Source organism: Halichoeres trimaculatus, unplaced genomic scaffold (assembly GCF_033239565.1).
Source record: "Halichoeres trimaculatus isolate MK-OKI-2021-1 unplaced genomic scaffold, fHalTri1.1 fHalTri1_scaffold_21, whole genome shotgun sequence".
Taxonomy (NCBI): Eukaryota; Metazoa; Chordata; class Actinopteri; order Labriformes; family Labridae; genus Halichoeres; species Halichoeres trimaculatus.
Window position 1 is genome coordinate 3507223 of NW_027437199.1, and position 14215 is coordinate 3521437.

A 14215-nucleotide genomic window follows, 5' to 3' on the forward strand; every position below is an offset into this window, starting at 1 on the left:
TCTTCATATCTACTTTTTTTAGTGGAATCTAGTTTAAAAAATCAAAAGCAATCAATAAAACTCACATCGCAGCATTAGCAGCTGCCATAGAGCTAGCTTTGTAAACACAAGGGATGTAAGCTAATCTGCGATTGTTGCAGACAAAGATGATATCAGAAGTCCCGCTCCATCTTGATTTTGATTGGTCAGTAAAGAAGCTGAGTCACTTGCAACAGTAGTAGCCACCGAAAATGAGATGAATCTGATGCTAACAAACATGGTTCATAGATATGGGTAAAAAACGCTGTCAGTGGACACAGGCCCTTAAACCTGTGGTAAAGAAAATTAAAGTTTGTGCCTTTCGATAACTTTTTTTTTTTCCCCAAAAATTACGAGTTGTTTACCATTCAGAGAGTTTAAGGGTAAATATACGTTTGGGAAACTTTGACCTGTCAACCAAAGAGTAAACAAACCCATCCTTTGTTTACAGCCGTGTGTTAGCATCTTCTTATCAGGGCGTCATAGGATGAGCTATAAAATAATCTGTACAGTCATAAAAGTTATATAAATTCTTATGGTGTCACAAAACAGATATTTAACTATATTTGTTCTTTAATTTTCATTTAACAGACAGAACATTTTTTAACTGTCTTTTCATTATTTGATCATATTTTTTATTTTTTTATTTAAAGCTCCTGTGTGGACTTTTTGACAATAGGCTGGAATTAAAAGTTTTACCTTTATTTTTTCTTCACACAAAAGCTAACTAGACCAGAAGCAAAATTAGTGAGATTTGCTGATTTGCTTTTTTTTTTTTTTTTTTTTTTTTGATTTGTGTAGCAATCTTGAGGGGGGTAAGTGTCAGGTCAGAGGTGAGAGGTACCAGAAAATACTTTTTATATGTCAAAAAAAAAAAAAAAAAAAAAAAAAAATCAGAAAAGCAGCAAGTGATGTTAATCATTTATACTTTGTCCAGAGGAGGCGCCAAAATCAACACAACAAAGTCGCGCACAGGAGCTTTAATTTTTATATTATTATTTTTTTAAACCCTTTTATTTTATTTTATTTTATTTTTTTTAACCCTTTTATTTTATTTTATTTTTTTATCTACTCTATTTCATTTAAATCACTGTAAACATCATTTTATTGGTAAAAAAAAAAATGGTGATGTATGAATAAAAGTAACAGGATTAAGGTCCAGCGTTGTGTGAAAGTGGCCCCTCAGGCCGCCAGGAGGCCCCGGCCCCTCATGCTGGAGCCCCCTGGTGTGAGCTGCAGGTTGTGTTGAAACTGTAAATGTTCCTTTAAGCCGCAGAAAAATGCGGAGGAGAGGCGGAGCCGAGCTGCCGCCGCTGCTGTCACTACACCTCCTCTCCGGCGCTCACTCAGAGATGTGCGGAGCGGAGCGGGCGGCAGCAGAGGCTCACACTGCGGGGAAATGAAACACGCTGCGGGTCCCGGAGCTGCAACACACGACGACGACGCACCGCGCTACTTTTACGCTCGGTTTCTGCTCTCTCCGCGGGACTTTACGCACCGTCCGGGATCATGTTGTTTCTTCTTCATCGCCTCTTTGGATCGCAGCTGAGTGGAAGAGAAAGTCCACACCGGATCTGAACCTGCGCACTTGTCTGCTTCTTTGATAAAATCTCCGCACACTTGATGTCTGAGTGACTCTGAAGTTCTGCGTGTTTTGGATTAAAGCTCCTGCCACGGGGAGACATGTTGGTTTTCTTTGTGATCAGCCTGGCCCTGCTGTCAGATACAGGTTAGTGAGTTTGAGTTTTGACACTTCAGCATCAGTGTGCACTTGCTGCTTCTGGGAAAGTGCACCAATACAGAATCCCATTTAAGTTTTCGTCAATTTAAGCTCCACTTTGGAGCGTCTTTTAAAGAAGTTTCCAACACATTTACCCTCAAATATGTCAAAGTTTGAGGGTTAAACAGAATTTTACGCAGGATTCTGACTCTCCAGCTTCTGTATTACCCTCAGGGATACTAAGAATAGCAGCACACATGCATGAGACCCATTGATTCAAACTTGCACATATTTCAATAGAGGTTTTGAATGGGAAACCTGAAAGTTGTGATGAGCTTTGTTTTCATTTTTGAGTTAACTTCTTCTAAATTTAACCACTCAGGAAACTCCAAAAACATCATTCCTGCTAACTCAGACTAATTTCAATCAATACATTGTTTAATATTCTGTTTCCTCCTGTGACCTCTCCACCTACAGACAGTTATGCAATTCATCCCAGATCCAGAAAAGGTTCCTCAGTTTAAAAGTTCATTAATTCATCCTCTCAGGGTGTAACACGATCGCATCAGTGCCGTGTTTTGATATGAAACACACAAAGACAAAGTTTCAGGGTTGGGATAATAAATCCTGGCTGGAAGATGACACTGTGGCCCTCAGGGTGAGGTGTTTTTTTTTTCTCTCTTTGCTCCCAAAGCGTCTGGGAGGCGTCTGAATGCCGCTCATCCTCCTGGAGCTGCCAAACTTTATCTGTGTTAGAGTCCGCGCTGGCTGCAGTCTGCAGCAGGCAGGTGCACAATGCCTCTATTATCCCTTTTGCATAACATTTCCGATCGAGGTAAACCACTTGACTTGTGTACACACACACACACACACACACACACACACTGAGTCACACTTTGCCCACTCATTCTCACACTTTCTCTGTTTCTGTTACTGAGATCCAGGTCAGCCTGTTCGCTTTAACAGTGAGTCCAAACCTGATTATAACGAGTGTTGACCTCTGAGGGTCAGAGGTGGACGTGTTTATGGGTGAATTATCAGACACGGTGGAGACAGATTTCTCATATCATCTTTATTTTCAGGTGTGGCCTTTAATATCGATCCTTCTGGGAATCTGAATCATCTTTCTCGCCCTCTTTTATGGACGTCTTACCAGAGAAACAGTCACTGTATCAGCCATCACTTCTCTGAATGAAAGATAAATCATGTTGACTAAAAGTATGTGGATAGAAGATTTCATGGCGTTAAAGCTCCTATGAAATTTTTTGGCGGGTCATGAAACAGACTTAAGTTTATGTTAATGCTTTTTGTCTGAGCTGCTCAAATAAATGAAATCATCATAGTGAGAAAAAATAGTTAATTCTAGCTGTTTTTAGGGTGCAAAAGCACTGCTTGCAGGGGGTAGGCGTCAGGTAAGGTGGATGTAAAAGCTCTAGAATCAGTCTTATTTGTTTATTTTTTAAATTTCCATCCAGAAAGATTCACATTGAAGGAGAATTAATTTTTAATGCTTAAAAATGTGAATTATGCATGTAGTTTGGCAAGAGATAAGTGCTTTTTTTTCATCCACAGGGGGCGCCAAACAAAACACAAAGGAAACATTCACAATAGAAGCTTTAATTTTGAAAGGCTGACTTTGAAAAATCAACAAATCTTGTTTTGTTTTTCCTTTTGTCTGATTTTCTCTGCCCTTATGGACAAAATTAAAAATTAAATAATACTTTACCACATTAAAGCTCCTGTCGAAATTGTTTAATGTGTCATGGAACACATTCAAGTTTATATTGATGCTTTTTTTGAGCTACAAAAGTAAATGAACTTATTGTGTGGAAAAAAATGTTTCTATCTAGCTTTTTAAAGGGTGCTAAAGCACTGCTGGAGGGGGTAGGCGTCAAGTATAGAAAATGTAAAAGCTTTAGAAACAGTCTTGGTCATTTATTTTTTTAGATTTCCCTCCAAAAAGATTCACACTGAGGGAGAACAAATTTTTAATGCTTAAAAATGTGACTTTTGAATGTAGTTTGACAAGAGACAAGTGGTTTTTTTGTCCACAGGGGGCGCCAAACTCAACATAAGTCAAACAAAAAAAATCACAACAGTAGCTTTAATTTTTAAATGTCAGCTTTGAAAAATCTACATATCTTGTTTTGTTTTTCCTTTTGTCTGATTTTCTCTGCCCTTTTTAAAATTTTGAAATAAATAAGATTTAATCGCATTAAAGCTCCTGTGAAAATTTTTTGCTGAGTCATGAAACAGAATTAAGTTTATATTGCAGCTTTTTCCCTGAGCTGAAAAAATATAATTAAAAAAAATAATTCAAACTATCTGTTTTTGGGGTTAAAAAGCGCTGCTGGCAGGGGGTCGGCGTCAGGTAAAGTGGATGTAAAAGCTCTGGAATCAATCTTATTTGTTTACTTTTTTAAAATTTCCTCCAAAAAGATTCAAACAGTGGGAGAATGGTTTTTCAATGCTTAAAAATGTGACTTTTGCATGTAGTTTGACAAGAGATAAGAAATGCTTTTGTCCACAGGGGGCGCCAAACACAACTCAAACAAGTAACTTTTACTAGGAGCTTTAATTTCAAAAGACCAACTTAAAAAAAATCCATGTATCTTGTATTGTTTTTCCTTTTGTCTGATTTTCTCTGCCCTTTTGGACAAAAATAAAAATTTAATAAGATTTCATGGCGTTAAAGCTCCTGTGAAAATTTTTCGCTGGGTCATCAAACACATTCAATTCATATTGATGCTTTTTGTCTGAGCTGCAAAAGCAAATAAAATCATTGTTTTGAGAAGAAATTGTTCAATCTAGCTGTTTTAAGGTTGCAAAAGCACTGCTGGCAGGGGGGTAGGCGTCAGGAAAGTGAGTGAAAAGCTTCAGAATAGGTCTAATTCATTTTATTTTATTTTAATTTCCCACTATAAGGATTCACATTGAGGGAGGATGAATTTTTAATGCTTAAAATTTGACTTATACATGTAGTTTGACAAGAGATAAGAAATACTTTTTATCCACAGGGGGCGCCAAACACAACACAAACAAAAAATGTATAACTGGAGCTTTAAATTTCAAAGGCCAACTTTTCAAAAATGGACATATCTTGTTTGGTTTTTCCCTCTGTCTTCCCTTAATAACAGAAAGAGCTGACATGATGTAGTTTTCATTATTCTGCTTTTTTAAATGTAGAAAGTGGCAGATGTTTTACTGTAAGTCCAACAAATTTCTGTTTTGGGATTTTTTTTTATTTTTTAATCAAACCATAACAAGTCTAGAGGTGTGTCATCAGGACACTACTTAGTGATAGGTTGATGCCGGGTTTTATTTCTGCTTAATAAATGAACAAAGAGTCTAAAGCTAAAGGTGAAGACAGCTTTTGAAGTAGGTGAACTGTCCCTTTAACCTCAGCACAACGCCTTGCTGCTTTCTCTTGTTCTCCCTCTGGAGCTGTTACGTCACCTGAGGCCACATTCGTGGAGCACATGTCTGAGCTCTGGTTTCTCTCCGTCCAGGTCTGTCCGAGGTGTTTCGAGCAGGCGTGGCGCCTCGCTGCGAGAGCCGCGCCTGCAACCCCCGCATGGGTAACCTGGCTCTGGGCCGCCGTGTCCTCACGCAGACCGTCTGCGGCAACAACGGCACCGAGCTCTACTGCTCCTACTCCGACCCCAACGTCAACCTGGCCTGTGACGCCGCCAAGTGCGCCAAATGCAACGCCGGCCTGCCTCACCTGTCCCACCTGGCCGGCGCCATGTCGGACTCCTCCTTCCGGCACCCCAACACCTGGTGGCAGTCGGCGGAGGGGGTGGAGTCTGAGACGGTGCAGCTGGACCTGGAGGCGGAGTTTTACTTCACACATCTCATCCTGGTGTTTAAATCGCCGAGGCCTGCCGCCATGACACTGGAGAGGTCGCAGGACTTTGGGAGGACGTGGAAGATGCTGCAGTACTTTGCCAGTAACTGTAGCGCCACCTTCGGGCTGGAGGAGGGAACGACAGGAGCAGGGCGGGATGGTTCTACCTGTACGTCCAAATACTCGGGGGCTTACCCCTGCAACCGCGGAGAGGTGAGGAGAGCTGTCCTTTATCTTTGACACCAAGCAGAAGCACCTGATGTCTTTAAGACTGAATATTTTTTATCTTTTTATTGTTTTATGTGAAAACTGGGTCTGAACGTAACATTTTTTTAACCTACTGTCACTATATATAACTTTTACAGATACAGATACAGATTAGCATTCATCTAAGGCTGGATTTTGGTTTAAGGAGCTGGTGGAGACCAAAAACAAAGTTAAAGAGAGACTTAAAAATACAAGTGCCTGCAGAAAATGCGGGTCATGTGAACCCTAGTAGCAACCAAAACCACTTGCACAATTATTCATTATAAAAAGGAAACAAAGAAAGAAAGAAATCTAAACAAAAACAAATATATGGACTATATTTTTTCTGTTTTTGGCTTTTTGACCACCTTTTTCTAGCTTTTTAACCCCATTTTGTGCCATTGTGAACATAAGTTTAAGCTGATGCATTTTAATATCTTCATTAAAATCATGCATCTTATTGTAGCCCCCCCTAGTGGCTGAAAAAAAGTCAGTTAATTTAAGCTAAGAGATGATTTAAAAGACTGTACAAAACATGGTTGTTACTTAGTTGCATGATAAGAAGCTACGATCTGCTTACCTGTCAATCAAATAAGCCACACCCCCAATTCCTAGCGTCCATATAAGCAAAATGGCTTCTTTATAAAAAAAAAAAGAAAAGAAAAACTTCTTTGAGTTGTTGCAAATTAAAAGAGAAACAAATTTTATACCTTGTTTTAATCAGGTTTAATTCAGGTGTAGAAATGTACACCTTCTAATGGACTCCTATGTGGTTTCCTTCACTTTTGGGGTCAGCCTCTAGTGGACACTTCAGGTACTGCAGGTTTTAGTTCCACTTTTCAACTTCAGAGGTTTTTAGCTTCACTGATTCAGAAAAACTGAGTGAGAAAGAAGTGTTAAAAGAGAAATATTAAGTAATTTGTGGTACATAAACACTTGTTTGTTGATAAAAACTTAAGTTTGAGGTCAAAGGTCGAAGTGCACGCAGTAAGTTCCTGAACTGAGACATAAATCATTTTGTTTCCGCTCAGAAATTCCCAATAACTCGCCAGAAAATTCTTTGTAAGATGGTATCTGCATCCGGTTGATTTCCTAATAATCCTTTTGGTGTGAAGACGTCAGGAAGCAGGTTAACGCAGGTGTGAGGGGCGCAGAAACACACCTGCAGAGAAACCCTGGAGGGGTTTACAGAAAGCTTCCTGTGAAGCTCTTTCTTCACTGCTTGTGATGTCATAACGCACACACCAGGTACGGCAGGTAGACTGTATGTCAGACTGAGGCTCTCCTCCTCAGGACTCTTGGTGGAACATGCTAAAGTCATACAACGCTGTGAGCACAGAGTAAAAGCAGCCAGGTGGGGAATGCTGTGTGTGAGTGAGTGTGTGAGTGAGTGTGTGTGCGTGCATGAGTGAGTGTTTAATGGGCGTGCTCTGGCCGTAGCACGAGAGGGCTTCCTGAAGTCCCTTGATGTTTAATTGAAGCCGTGTGTGTCAGGAGCTGCTCTGCAGATGTGTGTGCAGGCGCACGCCGAGCACCGCGCTGCTGCGGACGCCCTGCAGAGCTCTCGTGTGTAACGTGTGTTGACGCCCCTCTTTGATGGACTCTTTCCAGTATCCCTCACACATGTTTTGGACTTCTCCTCCTGCGGGATGGTAAATCTCTGTCCAGCTCCTCCCGCTGTGCTCTGGATGAGTTCATGAGCTTGTGCGTGTGTGAGAACGAACGGGTAAATCCTTTCATTTTCTTTCGCATGAGAAGAGTCGAACACATCGACGTGTTTCTGCCTCTTTCTGTTCACACATGGATCTCTGAGCGTCTCAGCCACCTGTGCTCGCAGCGCGACCTCTGCCCTCTCGCCCTGTTGACTCCTGACCCAGAGGTTAACAGAGGTCAAGCGGCGCTTTGACAGAACAGCTGCTGCGGATCAGCTGTTCACACCGTTTGTGCTCCTTTGTGGTTTTTTGTTGTGGTTGTGTGTCATCTGAACTGACAGCTGAACGGTCTGCAGCCGCTGGAGAGTGACGACAGCACTGAGCTGGGCTGGGCTGTATGTTTAGGTTTGTTTTACAGGTGTAGGAGTTTGACTCTCTAAATAAAACTGCATGTTTACTGTGGCTGCTGTGTAAAATGTTAACACAAACAGAGTTTAACGGTTTGTTCATCATTTAAAAACTTCATTTGATGGAGAATAGTGAAAAGACATTTCAAACAGCTGATGCAGAGATTTGTTTACCAATCATGTGTCACCTTCTCATTTTTGGACCCAGGAAACCAGTCTCTGGAGTTGAAAGTGTTTGGAGTCAGTTTAGCCGCTGGACTCTGCTACTTCCGAGCCATGCTGTTGTAATCCATGTGGTTTGTATGTTCTGTCTTCCTGAAAGAGTAACTGTCTGGATCGCAGCATACGTTGGTCTTAAACCTGTAGTTTAGTGATGGGAAATCCAGCTCTTTCAAGAGAACTGACTCTTTTGGCTTGACTTGCTAAAAAGAGTCGGTTATTTTAATAAATTAAATCATTAATTTAAATTTTATAAATTAAATTAATAAAAATGTAAATTTCGATTCATAAATGATTTTTTTAAATAAATTTATTTAAATCTTTTTTTTTTGTTTTGTAAAATTATGTGTAAAATGAATAACTTATTTAAGAAAACTATAAGAAATGTTCATTATTTACATGACTTTACTAATATACTACATATACCCATGTAGTTTGTATGTTCTGTCTCCCTGAAAGAGTAACTGTCTGGATGGCAGCATAAGTTACTCTTAAACCTGTGGATTTGTGATGGGAAATCTGGCTGTTTGAAGAGAACCGACTCTTTTGGCTCGACTTGCAAAAACAGTCGGTTATTTTAATTTATTTAATTTTTAATTTAATTTTTTTATTTAACTTTTAAAATTTTCATTTATTTTAATTTATTTAATATTTAATTAAAATTTTATAAGTTAAATAAAAATAAATAAATTTATAGATTTATTTTCTGGACAAATTTATACAATTTTATTATATTTATTTTTTCTTTTATTGCCTACGTTCATTTATTACCAAAGAAATGTAAAATTATGCGTATAATGAATTACTTATTTAAGAAAAACATAAGAAATGTTAATAATTCATATTCTTCAGTAATGTACTGAGTACAAAAACAAAGACTCATCTCAATTAGACAAAAAGATCCAATCTTTGAAGTTTTAACAAAGTACAGTGAAGAAAAAAAAGACACTTAGCTAACAAAAAAAAATGACTTGCACTCCTAATATCTGTTTAACCGCTGAGTTAAAATAAAAATTCACCCCCTGTACTGTGTGTTGTTTGCGATTCCAACTAAATATATATTTTTATCAGGCTGTAAATATGTTTAATTCTGCTGTGAAAACTTTTTTTTTTTTTTTTTGGCTTGGTGTGTATGTGGTTTCTGCTACTTCTGGAGCCAGCCTCAAGTGGACGCTTGATGAACTGCAGATCTTAGAAATTCTGCAGGATGCTGCTTGATCTTGACCAATCCTGTGTGGTTGTGTTTGTATTTTCAATTTAGTTATTTGATCTGGATGATGCAGTTGAACAAAGTTTCGTAACAAGGAATGAATCAGAAATGAATCAGGAAATAAGATTTTCTGCATTAACTGTTCAAATATATTTTGCAAAACAAGCTTTTCAAAGTTTTTTCCTTGAGTTACGACTTTTTCGTTCAAAGACACATTTTTTTCTTTTTCCTTTTTTTTTATAAACAACAACAAAATACACAAAAAACTCAGCACAACATTGGTCTACTGTTAACAAAATAAAGCATACAAATATAAAAGGAGATACAATTCATAGAGTCATTCCTCATTTTTCATTTTTTCTTGTTAAACCAAGTCCAAAATTAGTCTAGTACAATACTTGCAAGTGTTGAATCAACAGCAGCGTTTCAGAAATAGATAGATATGGAGTCCATATTTGCAAGAATCCTCTTTTTGTTGAGTGAAGCAGACAGCTTAAGGATGAAATAGGAAAACATTTCATTAAAATCTTACGCCATTTTGCTTTAAATGGTTGTTTTTCACCTTGATCTGTTATTTATTAGGACTTCTTAGGTAATTTAATCCAGAGAGGAAGCCGTCAACACCGTCTGTTTCTGCAGCCTGTTTCAGAGTGAGCTCTAAAGTGAACCTGCATCAACAGTTTGTGAGTGAATAGGACGTAAACAACTCGTCTTTAAAGTCCTCCTGCGTGCACGTGTTGGCTCAGGTTATCAGATTGCAGCAAAGGTTTCTGGGAGTTGTTCTGTAGCTGCGAGCGATTTCAGGAAGCTGGTAGTCTCAGCTTTCTGCCGGGGAGCATGTCATCTCTTGTGCTGAAAGCTTTTTCATGTTCACCTGTAATGTGTGGAGAAGGTGGCGTGTGAGTGTGTGTGTCTGTTTGTGTGTGTGAGAGAAAGAGTGTGTGTGGAGCACGCTGGGCTCCTTGTCTTATTTATGAGGTCAGCCGGGCTGGAAGAATGTGAGTGTTTGTTGTAGAGACTGACCTCCTTAGGGAAGAGAGGCCTGCACACACACACACACACACACACACACACACACACACACACACACACACACACACACACACACACACACACACACACTCTCTCTCTCTCTCAGATAAACACATACAGTCCGCTCTCCGTCTGTCTGCTGGGAAGGAAGTGCCGTTGCTCTGATGGATGTTGGTACTGTTGGCTAGACGCCGCCCTCCCCTCGCCCCCTCACGCCCCCCCGCCTGCCTCACCCCCTCACCCGCTCTGTTTCCCTCCCGTCTCCCTCCTTCTATCAATGCCCATTGTGCCTGTTTACCAGATTACAGCCCACAGTGCTTTGATGGAATTACGCCTGTTAAAGCCAGACTTACTTTTATTTTGCAGGCTCAAGTGGACACAGTAAACCCAACACCTCCAGAAACCAGAGACCTGGGTCACAATGTGGCTTAAATCTCTGCATGCAAAGTAAAAAACTTCACTCCTTTGAGCTTTTGCATGAAGTTAAACTCCTTAAACTCCACGTACAGTAGCTGCAGAGAGTTTTAAAAAGCAGATGTTTTCCGTTCTGCACTGTATCGTCCCGTTTCCTGTGGATTCGATCACGTTGAAAGATCCCCTGTGGAGGTTAAAGTCAGTAAAAATGTTGAAAGCCAGCGTTTCTTACCAAAACACCTCATGTGTGTGTGAGTGTGTGTGAGTGTGTGTGTCCTTGAGACTCAGCAGACCTGATGGATGCCTTTCCCTTCCACATAAAACACTTCCAACATCCGTGCATCTTTTTCCACCAGCGTGTCTGAAAACGGATGTCTGCGTTGTGTCCACACCGGAGGACGCTTTTGTCGTCTCTGGGAGAATTTCTCTGCAGATTTTAATGAAACTTGGTGGAAAGTTTAACAACAGGTGGAGGAAGAATCCTGGAAAGTTAGAAGGTGATACCGACCTGCAGGAAGAATCAACGAGTCAACAAAGTGCATGCATCGACCGCCATAAGATCACCTGTAATGTTTAATCCAGGCGCTGGTTTCACTCTCAGACCTTCAGGTTGTTTGTTTCACTTTGTGCAGACTCAGCAGGGAAAATTAAAGCAATGCATCAATAAATAAAAGCAGTCATCCTCCTGTAAACTCCTCCTGGAGTTTGTCTGGAAATTCTGTGTTCCATAAATTCCAGTTTGGTCCAAAGACGTTGGTTTTTGCAAAGAATGAGAGGTGATTTTAAATAATCTAATCAGTTTAATGCAAATTAAGTCTGTGCTCTGTGTTACGGAGCTGTCAATCATCGTTAAATGTGATGTAAAACCTCATTTTCAACCTCTTATAACTAATGAAGATAATACTTTTCAGAAAAAAGAGGACTTGAATACAAAGCAGCCAAATGATATCTTCAAATCACCACAACAATCAGACGTGAGAAACATTTCTACCAGGTGTATTAATTTTTTAAAGTTTGACCACAGCCCATCTGGAATGACTGGGGTGATGGATTTTTTGACCTATACTGCAGCCAGCCACCAGGGGGAGCAGTTTTTGCAGCAACCTCACTTGCTGGCATGTGACTGGATCCAAAAACACAGTCATCTGGTTAATTAGTGATTTTTTATTACCTGTAGGTGTGAGTGTGTGAATGGTTGTTTGACAATGCAGAAGTGCTAAAATCTGCTGTTTCTCCAGTGTCCTCTTGAGGCTGGCTCTGGAAGTACAGGAAGTCACAAACACACCAAGCCAAAAAAAGTCGTTTTCAAAGCAGAAATTAACCTATTTACAGCCTGGTTCAAAAAACGTCTCCTGTCTGAGTCGCTAATTTCACTACCAGCTCCCACTGTACGGGGGGTGAATTTTTTTCTAACTCGGCCGTCAGGAGGATATTAAGATCGCAAGCTTACCTAATCAGAGGCACAGCTCAGGGTCACGTGACCGAAAGGCGCCCTATAGCTGTACGCGAAGCCCTTGCCACTACCAATATGGCCGCGATAGCCGATCTGCTTCGTTTTTTAGTTTCAGAAACAGACGGGTGACGTCGGGGAGACTACGTCCATGTTTTATACAGTCTATGGGTAAACTGCAAAAAACTGAAATCTTATCAAATGTTTTTGTCTTATTTCAAGTAAAACTGTCTTGTTACACTTGATATGAGCCACATTCAACTAGGCAGTCCAGAAAAATGTCTTGTTTCAAGTTGTTTAAAGACAAAAATGAAGTATGAATTACTGTAACAAGTAAAAAAAAATAGAATGTCCTAATACACGTAACTTTTCTCTTCTTACATTAGCAGATTTATTTCGCATGTTACAAGCAATTCATACCTCATTTTTGTCTTTAGATAACTTGAAATAAGACATTTTTCTGGACTGCTCAGGTGAATGTGGCTCACATTAAGTTTAAAAAGACATTTTTCTTTATTTTAGATAAGACAAAACAACTTGATTAAATTTCATTTTTTTGCAGTGTAAGCGATAGAAAATGAATCAATCAATGGTTTCCATTTGCTCGAACATTTCTGAGACACGTCACAATTCGTGAACTTAAAGCTTTCGTAAAATACGACAGGAGAGTGTTGCTCATGAAGTCACTTCCTGTAAACACCTTCACTGCTCTGCTGGGACAAGGAAACACTTGTCAAGTGGTGTTTTAGTCTAAAAAGTGACCCTGTTAACTTGTGACTTTCACCTTAATGCTTCATTCATTGATGTAGTAGTAACAGCAGCTAAAAACAATGTTTTTACGACCCTATTCAATTATTGTATAGACGAAAAATCCAGGATGCTTTCTGCAGGACTCAGTTGTTGTAACGAGTGAAAGTCGCTAGATAACGGGGTTACTCTTTAAACTGTAGGTGTTTTCTGTGAAAAGTTTTGTCTTGATTTGTTTAAGAATGAAAAAGTTTTAAAAGTAAATCCTAGATCCCCGTTAAGTCGAGTATAAACCAAGGTATCATCAGCGTATAACTTTAATATTAGCTTTAAGATATTATCCTGACTTGCGTCCTGAGGGAAACTTCTGTGTGTTATTGTGTTGTAAAAGCTCAGAGATGGACTCTGTGGAATCTGCCACACTGCTGTTTGTGTGCATGCCAGTGAGGATGTGTGTATCTGCTGGAGTTGCTGTGGTATCACTGAGCTGTCGCGGGCCTTTTGTCCGTCCCTGAGTTATGTGAAGCTGCATCTCCATCCCCGTCTTTGTCTGGCCCTGCTCTCTGTGCTCTCCCGCGGACCGGCGCCCCTGCTCCTCTATTTGTCGTGTTCTCTTAATTGTGGACCACAATGCCGTGACCCCGAGACCTTTTCCAACAACAGGGAAATTAATAGTGCTCCTCCCATCACACTCTGGGCCAGTCATCCAGCCAATGAGGGCGCCGCATGGGGTCTTTGCTTGCATCTCAAAGCTCGGGCCAAAGAAAACACACATAAACACACACTACTCATCGGACGATATCAATGACAGCCAGAGACAACAACACACCCTGTGCAAAGAAACACACAGCAAACACTTCTTTCACTGCAGAGCTGGGGCAGACACCAACTTCTTCCTGCCCAAAAACAGCGGCGGCGCTGGTTGCCAGTAGCAGCAGTAACCATGGAGATGGCAGCCCATAAAGGGATCTTCGATTTGAAGGATGTCCAGGGACCAGACAGGGAGGGGGACAGAGGGAGGGGGAGGTTGGGGGTGCTTGTTTAAAGACACTCAGTGCCCTCGTGGTCACGTGAAGAAGCAGTCAATGATGTCGGGTTGTAAAGTCGTAATTTATCGCTTAAATCCGACCAAAACAAAGCTCCGACACAGAGGCAGGGACGGCGACAAACTTTTTAATAAACCTCCTGAAACCCTGTAAATCTTAAAGACAGAGTCATGTCACTGCTTTTATTTTGAAGAGCTTTATTACGTC

At 40.3% G+C, this 14215-nt stretch overlaps 1 protein-coding gene across 1 annotated transcript in view; it reads left to right on the plus strand.

The window, feature by feature from the left end:
- Positions 1-1316: 1316 nt before the first annotated feature.
- ntn4 (netrin 4) overlaps positions 1317-14215 on the plus strand; it is a 38565-nt gene continuing 25666 nt past the window's right edge. The window contains exons 1-2 of the mRNA XM_074697662.1: positions 1317-1747; positions 5248-5798. Coding sequence (XP_074553763.1) covers positions 1702-1747; positions 5248-5798 — 597 coding nt within the window. The 5' untranslated portion in view covers positions 1317-1701. The remainder of the gene's footprint in view (positions 1748-5247; positions 5799-14215) is intronic.